The 22,863-nt window shown below is 46.6% G+C and overlaps 1 protein-coding gene across 1 annotated transcript in view; it reads left to right on the top strand.

Annotated features, from left to right (window-relative positions):
• The window catches only part of TRIO (trio Rho guanine nucleotide exchange factor), a gene marked incomplete in the record, with an annotated part of 1,361,655 nt that overhangs the window by 1,095,198 nt on the left and 243,594 nt on the right, over positions 1–22,863 (top strand). Inside the window, 1 exon segment of the mRNA XM_073630705.1 lies at positions 15,742–15,808. Within this exon segment, the coding sequence (XP_073486806.1) occupies positions 15,742–15,808 (67 nt within the window).

The following is a 22,863-nucleotide window of genomic DNA, read 5'->3' as shown; positions in this document are numbered from 1 at the left end:
ATATAGGGGTCCCTTTATCCCAAATATAATAGTCCTGCTGCGTTAGCATACACCTTGGTAGTCAGCAGTAGGGCGAAGAGTTTGAGCCAAGAAAAAGTCTGGCCCGAACATCTCCTGTTCACCCATTTGGCTAACACCCTAATTTGTGGGCTGCTCGGCAGGATGTTCACCTGCCGAGTGCCCCACAATGCGCTGAACAGTGCATTCTAGGAACTTAATTGGATGAAACAATGGTCAGCTGCAAGGCTTTGCTCAATCAGGGCACAGAGGGGCACAGAGTCAGTGCAGTGTTAGCGTAGTGTTGCAGTATAGTGTGTTAGTGTTTAACTCATCATTACAAAACATTTAGTGCTGTATACCTCTACTTCTTTTTTTTTTTTTTTGATTGCTGCGTGTTTGTGTTTTTTTTTTGTCTCAAGCCTGCCCTCTTTTTTAAAAATTGTCAGCCGCAGTTTTTCTGACTGCGACACTGCTGTTCCTCCTTTTTTTTTTGTTTTTATAGTTTTTACATTTCTGTCAGTAGCAGTCCTCAATTTAAAGTGCACCAAACACCACTTTTCATTGAATAAAATGCATCCAATTACACATTTCCCTGTATCTATTACATTTGGGTAATAAGCCCCCCCCCAATCATGTCTGGGAGGCCAACAAGGAGAGGCAGGCTTTCCCATGCACTATGAGGTGGCCAGCAGCAAAAGGTGGACGTGGTCCATCCTCAGGCAGGGCACATTTTTCTCTGTTTAGTGATGTTGCCTGTGCTATCCAGCCACAGCATGCAGAGGAGGTGGAGGACTGGCTTACTAAACCACCCTCATCCTTTATTACCCAAGCTGAGACTAGTGTGCAGTCCACCACAGCTGCCAGGGTGGCTTATTTGCCTCCTTGTCCACAGCTACTCCTGCTATAGCCCCAGCATCATGCATGAAGGAGTTTGCTGCTTGACAATGCACAGGCATTACTTGAGTCTGATGTTGGTTCTGAGGTTGAGGAAGGGAGTAACATGAGCCTACAAAAGAGGGGAGGACACTAATAAACAACAAATTGGCTGTCATGTTCCCCCAACCGCAGTGTATTGCCAAGTTGGCTCCAGTGATGATGAGGATGGAGGGGTTGATGATTATGTCACTGATGCGACTTGGGTGCTGGATAGAGCAGAGGAGGAAAGTGAGGTAGAGACGGGATGTCTTCTAGAGGCAGCCATCATGCAACATTAGAGATCAGTCCTAGATTGTAAGCAATTGTAAGCACTAACGAGCAGGGCCCTCTGATTCCCCCTGTATCCAATTGTATTGTAATTGTATTGTCTGCCCTAATGTAAAGCGCTGCGCAAATTGTCGGCGCTATATAAATCCTGTATATTAATAGTAATTAGCCACCCTATTCCATCAGATTGTGGAGCTGTTAATTCCTGCCCCACTTCCCACAGCTCAGAGTTGTTTGGTCCCTTTTTAGTACATGTGCAGCTAATTACACTGTTGCAATTTGCTATCTCTTCTGCAAGCAGATCAAGCGTGGAAAAAATACGATCCATTTGGGTACCACATACTTGCAAAGGAATTTAACCTCAGTCCATTGGCAAAAGCACCTGAAAGCCACACAAAAGGGACACAAGTCTTCTCCTTGCTCCGCAACTTTCAAGTCTACCCCTACTATATCTCATGACCTCTTGGCAGCAAAGGGTGTCACAGGTCCTTGCAATACATCTGCCAGCAGCACATCACCAGCTTTAGAATATAGCAGGCAAATGTTTCTACCCCAGCTGCTGCATCGGAAAAAAAAGACTCTCCCTGCCACCCACATGCCCAGTGTCTAAATTCCAGCTTTTCCAAATTGCTGGCTTTACAACTCCTGCCTTTCCTACTGGTGGATTCTGCCTGCCCCCTTCTGTGAATTTGCAGACTGTGCTGTACCACTATGACAGGTTCCCATTCACTATTTCTTTGCATGTAAGGCCATTCCAGCCTACCATCACGTGGAAGGCAATGTTTTGGCATCGTTGGACAAGGCAGTCAGCAGCAAGGTCCACGTTACTGCTGACACGTGTTGCAGCAAGCATTGTCAGGAATGATATGTTTCATTCACAGCACATTGGGCAACACTGCTTGCAACTAGGAAGGCTGCAGAACAGGGCTCAGTGCTGGAACTTTGCTGCCACGTCTCCATACAGCTGGTGGTGATGATGCACGATCTGTCAGCTCCACCCCTTCCTCCTCCACCATGCTGTCCTCTGAATTGTTCTGTGAACCACCAGCACCTCCTAAGCATTCAAGGGGCTATTCAACGAGTCAGGCTAAAAGATACCATGCAGAGCTTCATCTAGTCTGTCTAGGGCAGTGGTTCTCAATCCTGTCCTCAAGTATCCCCAACAGGCCATGTTTGCAGATTTACCTTTTATCCTGCACAGGTGCTTTAAATCAGAAATTCCCGGAGATATTCCCTTCCTCTCAAGGCCTGCTTTATGCAGCCACCGTTCTTGCGATGCCACAGAACACAGAAGAGGAGAGGGAGAAGGAGAATTCTGGTAGTTTTTTGGAGGCATTGAAACAGAGGAAGACATACGTCAAACCTAAGAGATGGTTTTCAGTCCCCAGAAACCTTGGGAGTTGTACGTGGCTGGGAGGAGGTAGTTGCAGATAGTGTAATCTTCAGTGACCCCAAGAGGACTAATTTAATTTTTAGCAGATTTATATGGCCTAATAGGGACAAAGGTAGGTGTTCCCATGCCTTCAGGCACCTTTGTAGTCTGATATATGGGAAACAAATTAAAGCTGAGTTCCATCCAAAAGTGCACCCCATTCATTTGTCTCCTTCCCCCCCCCCCCCTCTGGTGCCACGTTTGGCACCTTTCGGGGAGGGGGGGAGCGGTTATCCTGTCCCCATTTTCACGAGTCTCGGCCATGGCTGTTGATGTCACTGCTCGGCTCCCTCCTCCTTCCCATGCCGCCAGTCCAGTGGGAGAGCGCAGCTGGTGTCTCGCACATGCGCAGTAGGGACTCGGCGCAAAGCCGTAATGCTTCAGTACCGGGTTCCCTTACTGGCTATGGCGGCGGCAGCACCCGACAGCTGATGGAAATAACAGCTGAGGTGCCGACATCGCTGGACTCCAGCACAGGCAAGTGTCCTATTTTTAAAAGTCAGCAGCTGCAGTATGTGTAGCTGCTGGCTTTTCATTTTAGCAGTGGTGGGCGGACCTCCGCTTTAAGCTTGAGATAGTCGGTATCATGGCAGGAGATAATGACACATAGATATTTGAATTCTTCAACCCATTGGAGCTGTGCTGTCGAGGAAACAGTCTGGTGAGCACCAGGGTCAATGGGGAACAATAGTGATTTCAGCCAGTTAACTATCAATCCAGTAATGGAGTAAAACGCCTCTAAAGTCTGGAGTGCCCCCTCCAAAGAGGGACCTGCATCATTTAAAAACAGTAGCAAGTCGTCCGCATATAGAGCTACCCTCTTCTCCAGCCACGCAATCTTCAATCCTTGAATAAGTGGAGAGACCCAGAGGGCCTCAGGCCACCGCCTCCATTGCAATCGCAAAAGGGTCGGGGAGATGGGGGCAGCCCCTTCCACTCCAGTGGAATTCTGATATATTACTCACTGTTGGTAATTTTAAGAACAAAGTAGCCACTACTCAAAATACCACCACTGCGCCTCAGGACAGACAATATACCGTATTTATCGGCGTATAACATGCACTTTTTTCCCCTTAAAATCTGGGGAAAATCGTGGGTGCGTGTTATACGCGATCCCCACTGTCTGAAAGAAAAAAAGAGCGAGCGCCGCCAAAAAAGACCGAGCCAAGCGCTCGGCTCCACTCGCAGTCACGCCGCCCCGCCTCCCTGCTGTTTCAGAGAGGAGCGGGTGCTGCCGAAAAAGACCGAGCCGAGTGTACTGTGTACTCGGTTCGGCCTTGCTCGCGGTCCCGCCCAGCTCCTATGATGGACATGACACAGGTCCAATGGCGGGACTGTGAGCCGAGCCGAGTACACAGTACACTCGGCTCGGTCTTTTTTCGGCAGCGCTCGCTCCTCTCCTCCTCTCTGAAACAGCAGGGAGGCAGGGCGTCCTGACAAAGAGTACACAGGCTATCTCGGCGGCAAATTTAAACATTAAATGTTGCAAACAGCACACAACACTGGGCAAGGCTGCATATGACAATGTGCAAGGTTGCAAATGGACACTGTTCATTCTGCAATGATGGACAAGGCTGCAGATGAACACTGATGAGGCTGCATTGATGGGCATTTAAGTGTAAGTTTTTTTCCTTAAACTTCCCTCCTAAAAGTTTTTTTCCTTAAAATGCCCTCCTAAACTTGGGGTGCGTGTTATACCCCTGGCGCGTGTTATATACTGATAAATACGGCATCTGGAAGCTGCCACTTTAAAAGAAGTAAAATAAAAACTGAATTTTAACCACTTGTCAATGAAAATTAAATATATGACAATAAGTAAAAAATAGTGGCGCTGAATAAATGCTCAAGTGGGTGTTTGATCACCCCAAAGTGAAAAGTGACTATAGGATACTAAAAAATATACTGTAAGTAAAATAAAAAATAAAATGTTGAACAAAAAATAAATAAATTCAAATTACACCCAGTGACAAGTGAAATGAGATGATAAAACAGTGAAACTGATCAATCAAAAAGACAAAATAATATATAAAAATAGTCCATAAAGTGTTTAAAGGAAATCCAAAATCGATGTAAGGTTTTCCTATTCCATCCACCACACCAGTGTGTCTGTGATTCCACTCCCCTAAAGAAACGCACTCACCGAATTCCAATGCCTACATTCTCATGTTAGGCTAAAACGCATTTAAACCACATGGATAGGGTTTCAAAGCAAGCATCCAAATTCCAGCCGTGTGTCTCACATATTCTCCACCTGAAGGGCGGTGAAGTGTGGAGCAGGTCAGGGCAGGCAACCGCCGGATCTCTGATCATGGATGAAATGAAGGGAGTGACCGGAGGAATATATGTGCCTTAAACCCCATTTGGTCTGCATCCACCACTGAGTGTAAGAGGGCATTTAATCTATTAGCTAAAAGCTTGGTGAGAATTTTAAGATCACAATTCAGCAGCGCAATTGGTCTATAGGAGGCGCATGCAGTACGGTTCTTAGGGGGTTTGTAAATAAGGACTACATGTGCTTCACTCATAGAAGAGGGAAGTTTATCCTCTTCCAGCCATTGGGTAAACCTAGATTCCAAAAGTGGGTCCAGGAGATCCCGACGAGCCTTATAAAACTCAATGGGTATCCCATTCAGACCAGGAGCCTTCCCATTCGCTCCAACTTCCTCTGGGGAAAATCGTGGCACCAAGGATAATCTTTCCCCGTCAGACAGTCATCCAAGAGCAACAGTGTCCAGCACGGGGACCATCCCGGGTCAGTCTAGACTAGATTTCAAGGAGGAAGTTTATAAGCTAGCATAATATTTCCTAAACTCCTCCAATATGTCATCAGAAGAAGTGAGTAAATTTCCAGAATGGGTAATGCTTTAAAAGTATCCCATTCCATGGGCGGTGAAGACGATCCTGCATTTATCTCCCAGTAATCCTGTAGGATCGTGGGAGTCTTCTCCGAGATGTCCGAGTGCGAAATCCAATGGGCTCCCAGACGCCATAGTGATCCACCTTGATGAGGTTGAGTATGAATGACCAGTTCTAATAGGCAATGGTCAGCCAACCCACTAGGTAGACCATTTATGGTCACCATACCTATAAGTAAAGAAGGATTGGCAAAAGCTAGATCAATACGTGAGGAGGAAGAGAAACACGAATACGCTCTCTCCAAGAGTTGTTTTCCTCTTCATATTTCGGTGTGACACACCGCCTGAGTCCATTTGGCCAGGTCCCCTGAGAGCTGTTTAACTGGAGTGAACCTATCGAGGGTAGGAGAAAGGGTGGAGTTAAAATCTCCCATTATTATCAATTTAGCTGGGCAGAATGAAACATTCCTCTCTAAAATATATAAGACAGCAGGTGAAAAGGGAGGAGGAACATACAGATTCACTATCACATATTTTGTTTGCCAGGGTGTCATTACTATAAGTACATATTTCCCATAAGGATCTGTGAATACCTGTTAAATCACACATGGTAGTGTTTTGTTAATAAGAACAGAAACACCCCTAGAGTAATTGGAGTAGGTTGCATGAAAGGTTTTTTGAATCCAGGGTTTCTTCGAAGCCAAAATTTTACTGCCCATAAGATGCGTTTCCTGAAGCAGGATTATGTGAGGGGCCCGAGGTTCGAGATAACAAAAAAATAAGGCTCCTTTGAATTTGGAATTGAGGCTTCTAACATTCCACAATATCATTTTTAGCTCTTCAAAAACTTTGGAGGTCACAGTTGAAAGGAAACGATTCAGGTGGGGCGCTAGCAACCCGGTGACAGGAGAGCATCTGAGAAGTGGTAAAATGAGTTTGAGCCAACACCATAGCTCTGCAAAAGTAATTCTCAAGTGTAAAAAAAATCAAAACAACAAAAATAACACAAACCCCTAGTAACTTTGGCATTATCATGCAAACCCTATCCTTACCCGTGCTCCTCAGAAACCAGAAGAGAGCAGGTAGGGACTTAATCCCAAAACAAACAAGGCAAAAATGCAACTGGTCACACTCAATCCACTATGTCCAGTAATTAGGGAAGGGGGGGTGCAAAATCCAGGGAACCACTCACTCAGGGCAAATCTCAGACAGTGTTTGTGAGTGTATTAATGGAATCTAACGAACAAAGTAAAAGTGGGAAATCAACTTAAGGTGAGGCACGCCCCTCAGCTCCAACACTGGGCTCTCTGCATTTTAGAATACAGATAGGCACAGTTATCAGTCATAGAGACTTATTCGCTGGAACAGTAGCGTGAAACCATGAGCTCCTAGAAGCATATTGGGGTATAGCAGGCTGAACTTGATACCGTTTTCCCGCAAACGCCTGCGGACATCAGTAAAGGATCTTCGACGATTCTGAATTTCAGGAGAATAATCTGGGAAAAGCAGGATTTTGGAGTTCTCATATTTGAGATCAGGCTTATTCCTGGAAGCCGCCAGGATCCTGTCTCGATCTCTATAGTTCGGCAGTCGCAGTAGAAAAGTCGGAGCCCAGGATATCGGCGGAGTGGGGGGTACCTTGTGAGCTCTCTCCACCACAAACCTAAGACGGAGGTTTTGCAGAACGAGCAATTGCGCCAGAAAGGTTTAAGCAAATTCCGCCTTGGGCCTTCTGCGCACTCCGGTAAGCCCAGAATCTGCACATTATTGCGGCGGAGGCGGTTCTCAGTATAGATGGCCTTTTCCTGGAGAGCTCTCACTTGCAGTTGTAAGGCATGGAGGTCTGTGGAATCCGTCCTGACTGTGTCTTCCACCCTCAAGATGCGGTCCTCCGCTTCTGACATGCAGAAGCAGAACTTGATCCTGCCTAATCAGGCTGACATCCGTAGCTAAAAAGTCTATTTTACCATTTACCTCCGCTCTAGTGGCATTAATCGCCGCCAGGATCTCTGCGCCTGTAGGGGCATCAATCACCGGAGCCCCGGGAGTTGTCTGTGTCGCAGCTGCCATGGAGGCAGCGTGTGCAAGATGGCCGCTGGAGGAGTAGGATGAGAGGCAGTGGACTGGGATCTGGTGAAATGCAGCTTACCCTGTGACGTTCAGGGTACCAGAGAAGAAGTGTGCTGTCTCGGGGGACTCAGCAGGAGAGGTAAGAGCCAGAGCGATGACAGAACGAAGCCCAGATGAGATTGTATAATGCTGTACGGATCGGAGCTGAGGTGCTGCACATCCGTCTTTCACATCCTGGCAACACCCCCATGCAGCGAGAAGGAGCATTATTGGTTGGCAACCCTCCTTGACCACCGTTACAAGGGGAAAGTCTTGGAAATAAATCCTGCCCTCACAGAGGGAGCTCTGGATGAAATATCTTGAGGACACCTTGAAGAGGAGTTTATGCAACGCGTTCCCAGACTCTGGTAGGTTACAGTCTCATGAAAAAGGTGGCTTTGAAGCTTCTGTTGATCAAAGGAGGAGCGGTGGAGAAGGGGGCTGCCTAAGTAATGCATTTAAACATTTTTTTAATCCTCGGCGCCCAGGGCTTTCAGCTTTCACATCCCATCGGCAGCGTCTGCATCATATAGTGGAAGATTATCTAGGGACGAAAACAGACATGGAGAGCTTTCCAGTAGACAATCCACTGGGTTACTGGGTCATGAGAATAGACCACTGGCCAGAACTTGCTGTCAGACTTCCACGTACCTGACCGATGAGCCCGATAGAGCAGAGAAAGGTCTCCCTTACTTGTCTGACTCACGGCCCCTGGTAGTATATACAGGAGGCACGGGAGTGCAGAGTGGTATGAGAGCCTGGAGGGTGGTAGCAACAGAGACGGCTCTGGATCCAGGTGAAGGATGTTTGGTGATCACTTGACAGCAGGCTGGCAGACCGGTACACAGGTAGCAGATGCAGAGCAGGAGCGGAGCAGGCAGGTCGGGTCACAGGCAGGGTTGGCAACAGGCGGGCAACGAGGTACAAAGGAGCAGGCAGGTTCAGAGTCAAGACAGGCCGAGGTCAGGTGCTGGCAGAAGACAAAGGTTAGTACAAGGGGCAAGCTGGGTAGTCAGGAGATCAAGCATTCAAACAGGGTAACTGGAGCAAGGACACAGGGAGCTGCGGATCAGACAGCACAGAGCAAAGTGCACTGACAGTTTAAATAGGCCGATTGGCGCCAAGCGATGCGCGCACACCAATGTGCACAGGCTCGTGCTGTGCCCACACACCAGCGCGCACAGGAACGCGCGCACCAGGGCGCCCAGCACCGCGTCCATTATGGGGACTTCTCTGACAGTGCCCCCTCCTCAAGGGCAGACTCCGGATGCCCAGTTGTGCAAGTCTGGTGGCATGGGAACTCCTGAAAGCCCGTAAAAGCTCCTCGGCATGTAAATTGCCTTCAGGCTCCCAGGAATTATCTTCTGGTCCATACCCCTACAATCCCATACAATCCAGGATCGCTTCCACCTCAAATTCCTCCTCGATTATTATAGGTTTTGGTGGACCGGTACTTCGGCCAGCAAAGGGTTTAGGAATAACAGACTTCAACAGCGTCACATGAAAGACTGGATGGATTTCCAGCGTATTGGGTAAGTCAAGCTCATAAGTGACATCATTAATTTTCCTCTGAACCGAGAAAGGACCCATGAATTTAGGACCCAGTTTCCTTGAAGGACAAGCCGTGGACAACCATACCTGAATAAGTTCACCTCGCTTCTTCGCACACCGACATGCGTGCCCGTGCACAGGAACGTGCACGCCAGGGCGCCCAGCACCGCGTCCATTATGGGGACTTCTCTGACACTTGCCCACTATGCATTTGAACTGCTGGGCTGCCCCTGCATCAAGCACGCTTTCCAAATGGGCATTCAGTGCTGCCGGAGGTTTTGTGACAGATAAAAGAGGCGTGTCTGTCCCCAAACTCCGTTGACTGGCTGACATTTGTCAAAATTATTCAGTCTGGGATTAAGCAGCAGCTATCAAGCCCCTGATATCGCTGATTAAATGTATTTGCGTTCTGGAATATCTGTAATGCAGCGTACACACGACCGGACTTTCTGGGAAACTATGTCCGACGGACTTCCGCCGGACTTTCTGAACGGACAGACTTGCCTACACACGACCGGACTTTCCGGCAGACTAGGTCCGTCGGCCTTCCGACGGAGTTATGGCAGACTTTCCCGAATGAACGGACTTGCCCACACACGGACAAGTCCGTTCAGTTTTAACGTGACTCGGGTACGACGGGACTAGAAAAGAAAGTCCATCTCGCTGCTTTTATCGGCAAGATTGACACCTTGCAAGCCCCATTGCGGGGCATACCAGGCCCTTAGGTCTGGTATGGATTGTAAGAGGAACCCCCCTGCGCCGAAAAAACGGCGTGGGGTCCCCCCCAAAATCCATACCAGACCCCTATCCGAGCACGCAGCCCGGCCGGTCAGGAAAGGGGGTGGGGACGAGCGAGCGCCCCCCCCCCCCTGCTGAGCCGTACCAGCCCGCATGCCCTCAACATGGGGGGGTGCTTTGGGGGAGGGGGGCGCCCTGCGGGCCCCCCCACCCCAAAGCACCTTGTCCCCATGTTGATGAGGACAAGGGCCTCTTCCCGACAACCCTGGCTGTTGGTTGTCAGGGTCTGCGGGCGGTGGCTTATCGGAATCCGGGAGCCCCCTTTAGTAAGGGGGCCCCCAGATTACGGCCCCCCCACCCTATGTGAATGAGTATGGGGTACATAGTACCCCTACCCATTCACCTGGGGGAAAAAGTGTCAATAAAAAAAACACTACACAGGATTTTAAAGTAATTTATTAGACAGCTCCGGGGGTCTTCTTCCGACTTCGGGGGTCTTCATCCAACTTCGGGGGTCTCTCCGGTCTCTTCTCCCGGTGTTCGACCTCTTCTGCTGGCTCCTCCGCTATCTTCTGCCCCTCTTTTGCTAGCGGTGGCCCGGACTTCTGCCTTCTTGTCTTCTTCCCTCTTTAATTCTACTGATGTTGACACAACGCTCTCTCTGGCTGTAATGCTCTCCGCTTTGACTTATATAGGCGGTGACCCCGCCCCCTTAAGACGTCACAGTCCCTGGGCATACTGGGACTATGACGTTTTAAGGGGGCGCGGTCACCGGGTGATGTTGAGCCTGGTACGGCTCAGTAGGGGGGCGCTCGCTCGTCCCCACCCCCTTTCCTGACTGGCCGGGCTGCGTGCTCGGATAGGGGTCTGGTATGGATTTTGGGGGGGACCCCATGCCGTTTTTTCAGCGTAGGGGGTTCCCCTTACAATCCATACCAGACCTAAGGGCCTGGTATGCCACGCACTCGCCGCAATAGGAAAATTACCCTGCCCTTGCGTCGTATCTGGTCCGTCGGACCAGCATACAAACGAATGGCCTTTCCATCAGGAACTGAGTCCGGCGGAGTTACAACGTAAAGAATTGAAGCAAGTTTCAAATCTAAAGTCCGTCGGATTTCCAACCGAAACGATCCGTCGGAAGTCCGATGCAGCCCACACACGGTCGGATTGTCCGCCGGATTCGGTCCGTCGGACCAGTGCGGTCGGAAAGTCCGCCCGTGTGTACGCGGCATAAGACTGTCTAAGCTGCCTAGCTTTGTGAGTGTTGATTTTTATCTTGAAGTAATTTTCGGTGTAGGTTTCATGGGCACAATTAACACCCAAGGACCAATTTTCCCACACCAGTTTGACAGGTGCACATAATTAATTATTTTTTTTACAGCAATCCCAATTCTTACTTTCATCAAGAGTACCTCTATAGGGTTATGATGTGAAGGCACCACCGACACCCAAAGCCCAATTTTTACACACCTGTTTGACAGGTGCATATAAGTTACATGTTTTACAGAAAGGCCAATTCTTGCTTTCATCAAGATTACCTCTAGCCATTTCCCACTCTCTCCGGCTGTGTATTCTCAGAGCATTCCACAAGGGAAATTTTTTCTTCCTTTCACTGGTCTGTAGATCAGTGGAGGTTTCAGGGGCAAAATGAGTTTGTCACTAAACACAAAACCATTCTATAATGGCCCTACTGGTAATCCAGTAATGGTGAAACTGAACTGAAGTATGGAATACTGTTCTCTGTGGATGGCTACATGAACATGCAGCTCGCCAATACAGAAGAGTATATTGATGGGGCATTGTTTGGACATCTTGGAGAAGTTCTAATAAGGTGTAAATAATGTATTGTATATACCAGGGGTACAAGAGGAGGAAGATGATGGTCACATGAGAGAATAAAGCAATTTCCAAATTTGTTTTGTCAATTTATTTTGAAACTTCTCTTTTGAGGTTATTAAAAGAGTACCTCTATAGGGTTATTGTGTGAAGGCACCACCAACACCCAAAGCCCAATTTTTCTGTACCTGTTACTTCTATCCAAAGTCTGTGAAAGAGACAACCAGACTTTAGCTAGAAAAAAAAATATTTAAATTTTGGCCTGAGGCTTGCTAACTGTGGTACAAAAATGTGTTATTTCCATCCAAAGTCTGCCAAAGAGACACCAAAATTTCTCCAAAAAAATCTCTTCTACTGTTCCGAGTGCACTAAATAGTGGCCTCATCATACTGGCTGTCTCCCCGAGCGAGCCATTGTTTACAAAATAAAGAGAGCTTGCATGGAAAATCAATTTAAATGTTTTTTTTTTTTTTTTTTTGCTTTATATGTCAGTTTTACTGCAGTAGGTTCTATACACGGTACAGATGTGCCACTTTATAGGCAGACTAAGTGGACCCCCCGGTACTATATTTAACTGAATTTTTCTTTTACAAAAGTTTTATTGATAGGAAAATTAATACAACAGACATGTGCAAAAATGTAATGGTTACATTGAACAGAAAATGAAGGGAGGATGCCCGGCGAGGGATGCTACATTAGTGGTACATTATTCATCATTACAAAAATATAGAAAAATAAGAATATATATAAAGACAAATAACAATTACATTGTATTATAGCAAAAATGTAATATATGTCCCAAAATATGTTGTTCATTGGGTATATATGTAGAGTAAATAATAAAGGAGGAAGAAACAACATAAAAGGGCGCATCTACTCTTACAGCAACTGCAAGATAATTATAAATAAAAAATAAAAATAAGAATGTGGTCTAGTTTATTAATTGTTGGTTGACTCGTATCAGTGTAACCATCATAAGTGAATCGACTCCTTAATAACAAGAGTCACAAAGGCGATTACATTAAAAGACAAAAATGGTAGAGAATAAGTTGACAGCAGAGAATAGGGGGGAGTCAAAGAGAAAAAGAGAAAAGAAACAAAGGGGAAAGGCAGAAAAAAGGGAGAGTCCATTCTATAGGGGGGGGTGCATCCAGAGGCCTCTAGATTGACAAAAGCAGGTTATCGAACCTGGAGGGTTGGTTGTATGATATCCATGGTTGCCAGACTCTAAGAAATTTACTGTGCGTGTCAGAAGCCAGGGACGTTAGTTTCTCATTTATCATTATGTCGTTCATTCGATTTTTCACTGCTTCAAAACTGAGTACAGGGGTTTACCAGGACCGTGCAATGGTAAACTTAGTTGCATTAAAAAGGTGTAGGGCCAATTGACGTTCTGGGCGAAGAAGTTCCAGGATTGGTCTGCATAGAAGGGCTTCATATGGATCTCTCTTTAGATTAGGGTGGAGCATATTGCGTAAAAGGGTATAAACCCTGACCCAAAGTCTACAAACCTTTGGACATGTCCACCAAATGTGAGCCATGGTGCCTTCTAGCGAGCAACCCCAGAAACAATGAGAAGGATAGGAAGGGATAAAACGAGCTAGCCTAGCAGGCGTGTAGTACCTTCTATAGAAGACCTTGTATGCATTTTCTTAAGTAAGAACATTTCTAGAGGTCTTTGTAAGAGATATCGTCATAATCTGCCAGTCCTCTGGGTCCAACTGTTTACCGAGGTCTTCCTCCCATTGGAGGTGATATGATCTCACTGGGGGTTTCCTACTGGAGATGATGGAGGAGTAAAGTAGGGATATGACCCCCGGGGAATGAGGTAGCCCTGCATATTCTTTCAAAGGAAGTCAAGGTGTATGGGGTGGGTTGAGCCCATATAAGTTGTTGAAGGAAATGTTCGATTTGAAGGTAACTATAATGTTCTCATAGGGGTATATCGTGAGAAGATCTAAGCATTTCAAAAGTGAGTATCCTCATTGGGGTGAACAGAGAATGGACATCTGTGAATCCATTATCCGCCCACCACGAGAATTGTTTAGGGTTATCATAGCTGGGGGTGAACAGCGGGCAGTGAATAAGGCGCAATAGAGGTAGATGGGGAGATAATAGGCCTGTCGAATACTTAACAGAGTCCCATAGGCGTAGAGAGTGAGCCATACATGGCCCGAACCCATGAGGGTGTTTCAATGGAGGGAGCCAGGGTACAGAAGATATGGGTATAGGGTGTGATTCGACCAGATCAATAGTGGCCCACAGCGGCATTTGATAGGTGTCATGGAGACGGGTTAATGGAGCAATGCTCGCTGCCGTATAGGATGCCTGAAGATTGGGGACCGAAAGACCCCCATTAATCCACCGGGCATACATAATCCGCTTATTAATTCTGGGGCAATTAGAACCCCATATAAGTTTCAAAATTTTGCGTTGATGGATTCTTAATATGTAAGAGGGGATTGGAACAGGTAATACTCAAAATAAATACCGCAGTTTAGAGAGGTAGGTCATACAGACCGCTGAGATCCTGCCAAGACAATGGGAAGTAGGACCAGGAGGATAACATTATAGTGAGTTTCCGAAAGAGAGGGGAAAAATTAGCCTGATATAGACCATCATATTTAGGAGTGAGATGTATGGCTAAATAGGGTAGTGAAGGAAGCCATTGAAATGGGAAATTTTCTTTTAAAGAGCTCAGTTCTGAAGGGGAAAGATTTACAGACCTTGCCTTAGACGTAAAGGTCTCTAATAGGGAAAACAGGTTAGGTAGTGAGATTCTAGAAGATGTCCTAGTCAATAGGATGTCGTCTGCAAATAAGGAGATTTTATGAGTAGAGCCCGCCACTTCAATACCTTTTTATATCTGGATGTGAGCGAAAGTGGACAACCTTGTCAGGTGCCCCTATGGATAGGAAAAATAGAGGATTCAAACCCATAGTATTTAATTTTAGCTTGAGGGGTGTTGTACAATGCTGCCAACCAACGCAAAAATGAAGTACCAAAGCCATAGTGGCGGTGTACTGTCATGAGATATGGCCAGGACAAGGTGTCAAAGGCCTTGCGTTCACATCCAGCGACAAAAGCATAGTTTCTAGGGAACGCTTATGGGCGATATGCTGTAATCGATTAATTCTCCTGATAGCGTTCCCTGCCTGTCTCATTGGCACGAAACCCACTTGGTCCTTTTTGATTAAGCGGTATTTAACTGAATTTTTCAATTTAATTGTTTCACTTTAAGCATCATTAAAATCACTGGTCTATTAAAAACAATATTTTTAAAAATAAAATGTTGGTTTGAAACATGTCCCCCAGGGCAATACCCGGGCCCCCATACCATTTTTATGGCCAATAACTTGCATGTAAGCCTTCAAAATGGGCACTTTTGATTTTTCAAGTTCGGGTCCATTAGACTTTAATAGGGTACATGGTTCGTGTCCGAACTTTTGCGATTTGAGAGTTCTGCCACGAACCGAACCAGGGGTGTTCGGCTCAACTCTAGTCAGCAGTGTTTGTTCACGTCCATGTGTTCAATGTATACAACAGCATAGTGAGTAGTTGGTACAAAGGAATAAGGAGTAGGTACACATCAACTGAATCTGCCCAGCAAACCAAAATTTAAAAGGTTGTAAAATAAGGTTTGGCTGTATTCTTTTGCTTCTGGCTGTGACTTGTCACTTCCAGTATGTATCCATTTGAACTTACAAAGTGTTACACAGATTTATTTATAGCTTGAGAAAAAGTGGTAATCTGTACTCCTCTTATCCATCACTGCCATGTTGATTACTTTGTCCATCTGCAGTGTCCCACTTGTATTGCACTGCTGGTAATCCCCCTGCACCCTTCTGTACTGTTTTTCTTGCTATCTTTGTCACTCAGCCTCCTACAGCTTCTCCCCTCTAGCTGCTCAATTTGGTGGTGTTGGTATTTTATTATATTTTTTACAGCATATTACTGTACCAATTAAATTTGCTTTAAATGATATACCATTTCTTATGAAATATTTCTTTTTTCCAGTTATGTACTACAAGAACTAGTCGATACAGAGCGAGATTATGTGCGGGACCTCAGTTACGTGGTTGAGGTAATTCCTAAATATGCACAATATGTTTACTTTTACAATATCACTGAGACCTCTTAAAAAAGTGTATGTTGAGAATTGGTTACCTACAGAGAATAAAATTAGTGCAGCTTTGTGGCATTTCTTCTTCCCACATTTCTGAGATTTTCAAGTGCCTTGAAAAAGTATTCACACCTCTTGAAATTTTTCACATTTTGTCATGTTACAACCAAAAACGTAAATGTATTTTATTGGGATTTTATGTGATAGACCAACACAAAGTGGCACATAATTGTGAAGTGGAAGGAAAATTATAAATGGTTTTCAAAATGTTTTACAAATATGTGAAAAGTGTGTGGTGCATTTTTATTCAGCCCCCCTGCCCCCCGAGTCAATACTTTGTAGAACCACCTTTCGCTGCAATTACTGCTGTAAGTCTTTTTGGATATGTCCCTCCCAACTTTGCACATCTCGAGAGTGCCATTTTTGCCCATTCTTCTTTGCAAAATAGCTCAAGCGCTGTCAGATTGGATGGAGAGCGTCTGTGAACAGCAATTTTCAAGTCTTGCCACAGATTCTCAATTGGATGTAGGTCTGGACTTTGACTGGGCCATTGTAACACATGAATATGCTTTGATCTAAACTATTCCATTGTAGCTCTGGTTGTATGTTTAGGGTTGTTGTCCTGCTGGAAGGTGAACCTCTGCCCCGGTGTATAACAGGTTTTCTATTAAGATTGCCCTGTATTTGGCTCCATCCATCTTCTCATGAAATCTGACCAGCTTCTCTGTCCCTGCGAAAGAAAAGCATCCCCACAACATGAAGCTGCCACCACTATGTTTCACGTGGGGATGGTGTGTTCAGGGTGATGTGCAGGGTTCGTTTTCTTTTGCTTTTAGGTCAAAAAGTTACATTTTGGTCTCATCTGACCAGAGCACCTTCTTCCACATGTTTCCTGTGTCACCCACATGGCTTCTTGCAAACTGCAACTGGGACTTCCTATGACTTTTTTTTAACAATGGCTTTCTTCTTGCCACTCTTCCATAAAGGCCAGATTTGTGGAGTGTACGACTAATAGTTTTCCTGTGGACAGATTCTCCCACCTGAGCTGTGGATCTCTGCAGCTCCTCCAGAGTTACCATGGGCCTCTTGGCTGCTACTTTGATTAATGCTCTCTTTGCCTGGCCTGTCAGTTTAGGTGGTCAGCCATGTCTTGGTAGGTTTGCAGTTGTGCCACACTCTTTCCATTTTCGGATGATGGATTGAATAGTGTTCTGTGAGATGTTCAAAGCTTGGGATTTTTTTTTTATAGCCTAACCCTGCTTTAAACTTCACAACTTTATCCCTGGCCTGTCTGGTGTGTTCCTTGGCCTTCATTATGCTGTTTGTTCACCAAGGTTCTCTAACAAACCTCTAAGGGCTTCACAGAACAGCTGTATGTATACTGAGATTAAATTACACACAGGTGGAATCTATTTACTAATTAGGTGACTTCTGAAGGCAATTGATTCCACTAGATTTTAGTTAAGGGTATCAGAGTACAAATGCATACCACACTTTTTAGATATTTATTTGTAAAAAAAAAAAAAATGGAAAATCATTTATAATTTTCCTTCTGCTTTACAATTATGTGCCACTTTGTGTTAGTCTGTCACATAAAATCCAAATAAAATACATTTATGTTTATGGTTGTAACATGACAAAATGTAGAAGTTTTAAAGGGGTATCGATACTTTTTCAAGACACTGTAAACCAGGTGGTTGTGTCACATTTAGTTTGAGAATCCATTTGGTTTCAACTTTGTAAGATTTTATTGCCAAAATCACAACCTCTCATGTGGGGATGAATTTGGCCAATGTCAGAAATTTTAACGGTTTAGCACTATATTTATGTTTACCTGTGAAATGCCTAGCTATAGGTTTTTCCAAGGGGGGTGGACTATTTTTGGGAGGCCCAAGGTGTTTAAGGGAGGGATAGAGGCTTGTTTAGTTAGGTATTTCCCATCTATATGATTATACATTTATGTGGCATAGGTGCTGTTTTACATGCAGCCTATACTATTTTTATTGCTTTTCATGCTACATGATTTTTAGTGATATGTCTACTCTTCTTTGACAAAAATAGTGACCGTATGGCCTACATCTTGACAGTTCTAGTTGCATCTGCAGAGTGTTGGATGTAATAGAAGTATATGAGGAGTGGATTTAATCAAGTGCTTCCTCCACTGCTCACCTATCTCAGGAATGTTGTCAGGTATTTAGGGCTATATACAGTGGGGACGGAAAGTATTCAGACCCCCTTAAATTTTTCACTCTTTGTTATATTGCAGCCATTTGCTAAAATCGTTTAAGTTCATTTTCTTTCCTCATTAATGTACACACAGCACCCCATATTGACAAAAAAACACAGAATTGTTGACATTTTTGCAGATTTATTAAAAAAGAAAAACTGAAATATCACATGGTTCTAAGTATTCAGACCCTTTGCTGTGACACTCATATATTTAACTCAGGTGCTGTCCATTTCTTCTGGTCATCCTTGAGATGGTTCTACACCTTCATTTGAGTCCAGCTGTGTTTGAATATACTGATTGGACTTGATTAGGAAAGCCACACACCTGTCTATATAAGACCTTACAGCTTACAGTGCATGTCAGAGCACATGAGAATCATGAGGTCAAAGGAACTGTAATTAGCCTAATGGAGGGGGGGCTGTACTAATGAGGGGGGTGGTTTGTCCTGGGGGGGTCTAAACTAATGTGGGGGGGTCTAAACTAATGTAGGGGGGGTGATTTGTCCTGGGGGGTCTAAACTAATGTAGGGGGGGTAATTTGTCCTGGGGGGTCTAAACTACTGTTGGGGGGTTGATTTGTCCTGGGGGGGTCTATACTAACGTGGGGGGGGGTGATTTGTCCGGGGGGGTCTGTACTAATGTAGGGGAGATTTGTCCTGGGGGGTCTGTACTAAAGTGGGGGGGGTGGTTTGTCCTGGGGGGTCTATACTAATGTGGGGGGGTGGTTTTTCCTGGGGGTCTATACTAATGCGGGGGGGTGGTTTTTCCTGGGGGTCTATACTAATGCGGGGGGGTGGTTTGTCCTGGGGGGTCTATACTAATGTAGGGGGGGTGATTTGTCCTGGGGGTCTATACTAATGTAGGGGGGGTGATTTGTCCTGGCGGGTCTGTACTAATGTAGGGGGGTGGTTTGTCCTGGGGGGGTCTAAACTAATGTAGGGGGGTGATTTGTCCTGGGGGGTCTGTACTAATGTAGGGGGGGGTGGTTTGTCCTGGGGGTCTGTACTAATGTGGGGGGGTGATTTGTCCGGGGGAGTATAAACTAATGTAGGGGGGTGGGGTGATTTGCCCTGGGGGATCTGTACTAGTGTAGGGGGGGTGGTTTGTCCTGGGGGGTCTATACTAATGTGGGGTGGGTGGTTTTTCCTGGGGGATTTATACTAATGCGGGGGGGTGGTTTGTCCTGGGGGGTCTATACTAATGTAGGGGTGGTGATTTGTCCTGGGGGTCTATACTAATGTAGGGGGGGTGATTTGTCCTGGCGGGTCTGTACTAATGTGGGGGGGTGGTTTGTCCTGGGGGGGTCTAAACTAATGTAGGGGGGTGATTTGTCTTGGGGGGTCTGTACTATTGTAGGGGCTGGTGGTTTGTCCTGGGGGGTCTAAAGTAATGTAGGGAAGGGGTGGTTTGTCCTGGGGGTCTATACTAATGTAGGGGGGGTTTGTCCTGGGGGGTCTGTACTAATGTAGGGGGGGTGGTTTGTCCTGGGGGGCCTATAGTAATGTAGGGGAGTGATTTGTCCTGGGGGTCTGTACTAATGTAGGGGGGTGGTTTGTCCTGGGGGATCTATACTAATGTAGAGGGGGTGTTTTTTTCCTGGGGGGATCTGAACTAATGGAGGGGGGGTGATTTGTCCTGGGGGTCTAAACTAATGGAGGGGGGGTGGTTTGTCCTGGGGGGTCTGTACTAATGGAGGGGGGTGGTTTGTCCTGGGGGATCTGTACTAATGAAGGGGGGGTTTGTCCTGGGGGTCTGTACTAATGGAGGGGGGTGGTTTGTCCTGGGGGTCTATACTAATGTAGAGGGGGTGTTTTTTTCCTGGGGGGATCTGAACTAATGGAGGGGGGTGATTTGTCCTGGGGGGTCTAAACTAATGGAGGGGGGGTGGTTTGTCCTGGGGGGGTCTGTACTAATGGAGGGGGTGGTTTGTCCTGGAGGGGTCTGTACTAAGGAGGGGGGGTGGTTTGTCCTGGCGGGTCTGTACTAATGTAGGGGGTTGGTTTGTCTAGGGGGGGCTATACTAATGGAAGGGGGCAGGTGGTTTGTCGCGGGGGTCTGTACTAATGGAGGGGGGTGGTTTGGCCTTGGGTGGGTCTGTACTAATGGAACGGGACAGGTTATTTGTCGCGGGGGTCTGTACTAATGGAGGGGGGTGGTTTGTCCTGGGGGGGTCTGTACTAATGGTGGGGGGGTGGTTTGTTCTGGGGGTCTGTACTAATGGGGGGGTGGTTTGTCCTGAGGGGGGTCTGTACTAATGTAGAGGGGTGGTTTGTCCTGGGGGAGTCTATGCTAATGGAGGGGGGTGGTTTGTTCTGGGGGGTTCTCTACTAATGGAGGGGGGATGGTTCTGTACGAATGAAGGGGGTGGTTTGTCCTGAGGGGGTCTGTACTAATAGAGGGGGGTGGTTTGTCCTGAGGGGGTCTATTCTGATAAAGGGGGTTGTTTTGTTCTGGGGGTCTATACTGAGGGAGGTGTTTATACTTAGTGGGGGGTCTGCACTGACAGAAGGGGGGTCTATACTTAGTGGAGGGGGGTCTGTACTGAGGGGCGACTATAGTTGGTGGAGGGGGTGATACCATGTTCTACCGCACCGGGTGACACCAACCCTAGTGATGCCACTGCAGCCATGGGCTCTTGTTTCCCCTCTCTCTCCTCCTCGTGCGCGCTGCTGTACTAGTGAGCGGCGCACTATGTTTCTTCCCCAGGGAAGAAAAAAAAGGGGGAAATTAGAGGATTGTGGGACATGTAGTCCCAAGGACTTGCAGCCCACACAGCATGCTCAGCTGAATGGGAGAGAGAGACCCAGGAGCCCGGGAAAGCTTTCAGGGAAGTGCACCCAGGACTCCAGAGGGAGAGGACAGTGCTGAGGGAACACCATCAGAGGGAGAACCCCGCTGACCTGCGCCACATGAGGGAAAGCCACACAGCCTGGCGCCATCCCTGGTGGAGAAAGGAATGGAGTCATTGCCAGAATATAGATCTGGGCTCTACACAGCGGAGTCACCACGGGCAATTCAGAGTGAGCTGACTCCTGATCAGAGGAACCGTTGTTGCTGTATTGCTGGGTCAGGTGAGAGGGTCGATCTGCCATTATTTACTAACGTCCATAGGAACTGCAGTCTCTGACCATCTCTTGTAACATGTCTGCAGTCTCTGACCATCTCTTGTAACATGTCTGCAGTCTCTGATCATCTCTTGTATCATGTCTGTAGTCTCTGACCATCTCTTGTATCATATCTGCAGTCTCTGATTATCTCCTGTAGTATGTCTGCAGTCTCTAACCATCTCCTGTAGTATGTCTGCAGTCTCTGACCGTCTCCTGTAGTATGTCTGCAGTCTCTGACCTTCTCCTGTAGTATGTCTGCAGTCTCTGACCATCTCCTGTATTATATCTCCAGTCTCTGATCATCTCCTGTAATATGTCCGCATTTTCTGACCATCTCTTGTAACATGTCTGCAGTCTCTGACCATCTCTTGTAACATGTCTGCAGTCTCTGACCATCTCTTGTATCATGTCTGCAGTCTCTGACCATCTCCTGTAGTATGTCTGCAGTCTCTGACCATCTCCTGTAGTATGTCTGCAGTCTCTGACCATCTCCTGTAGTATGTCTGCAGTCTCTGACCATCTCCTGTGCTACGTCTGCAGTCTCTGACCGTCTCCTGTAGTATGTCTGCAGTCTCTGATCATCTCTTGTATCATGTCTGCAGTCTCTGACCATCTCTTGTATTATGTCTGCAGTCTCTGACCATCTCCTGTATTATGTCTGCAGTCTCTGACCATCTCCTGTAGTATGTCTGCAGTCTCTGACCATCTCCTGTATCATGCCTGCCGTCTCTGACCCTCTCCTGTAGTATGTCTGCAGTCTCTGACCATCTCCTGTATCATGTCTGCAGTCTCTGACCATCTCTTGTACTATGTCTGGGGGCTCTCTCTAACAGATTCTCTAACAGAAGCCCTCTCTGTGTGCATCAGAGAGACTCCGCTCCAGGTCTCATTAATGTACGCTCTTCCTGTATTTTCTTTATTGTTAAAAGATCGTGGGAGGATCCCAGGGTAACGAAGAGTTCTTAGGGGAACATCTCTGTGTTTGAGTCGTTGCCATAGAAACATTTGTAAAGGGGAGGAGTTGGCAAGATGACCACGCCCACATGGGGGCGCCAGAAATATTTCTGCACCCAGGCGTCTGTGACCCTAGGATCGGCCCTGCTAAGCGGTATGTGTGGAGAAAACCAGGCACTGCTCATCACCTGTCCAATACAGTCCCACTAGTGAAGCATGGTGGTGGCAGCATCATGCTGTGGGGGTGTTTTTCAGCTGCAGGGACAGGATGACTAGTTGCAATCGAGGGAAAGATGAATGCGGCAAAGTACAGGGATATCCTGGACGAAAATCTTTTCCAGAGTGTTCAGGACCTCAGACTGAGCCGAAGGTTTACCTTCCAAGAAGACAATGACCCTAAGCACACAGCTAAAATAACGAAAGAGTGGCTTCACAACAACTCCGTGACTGTTCTTGAATAGCCCAGCCAGAGCCCTGACTTAAACCCAATTGAGCATCTCTGGAGAGACCTAAAAATGGCTGTCCACCAACGTTTACCATCCAACCTGACAGAACTGGAGAGGATCTGCAAGGAGGAATGGCAGAGGATCCCCAAATCTAGGTATGAAAAACCTGTTGCATCTTTCCCAAAAAGACTCATGGCTGTATTCGATCAAAAGGGTGCTTCTACTAAATACTGAGCGAAGGGTCTGAATACTTAGGACCATGTGATATTTCAGTTTTTCT

This window comes from Aquarana catesbeiana, linkage group LG05 (assembly GCF_042186555.1).
Source record: "Aquarana catesbeiana isolate 2022-GZ linkage group LG05, ASM4218655v1, whole genome shotgun sequence".
NCBI lineage: Eukaryota > Metazoa > Chordata > Amphibia > Anura > Ranidae > Aquarana > Aquarana catesbeiana.
The sequence above is the reverse complement of the archived record's forward strand: the minus strand, read 5'-3'. Positions and strand labels throughout refer to the sequence as shown.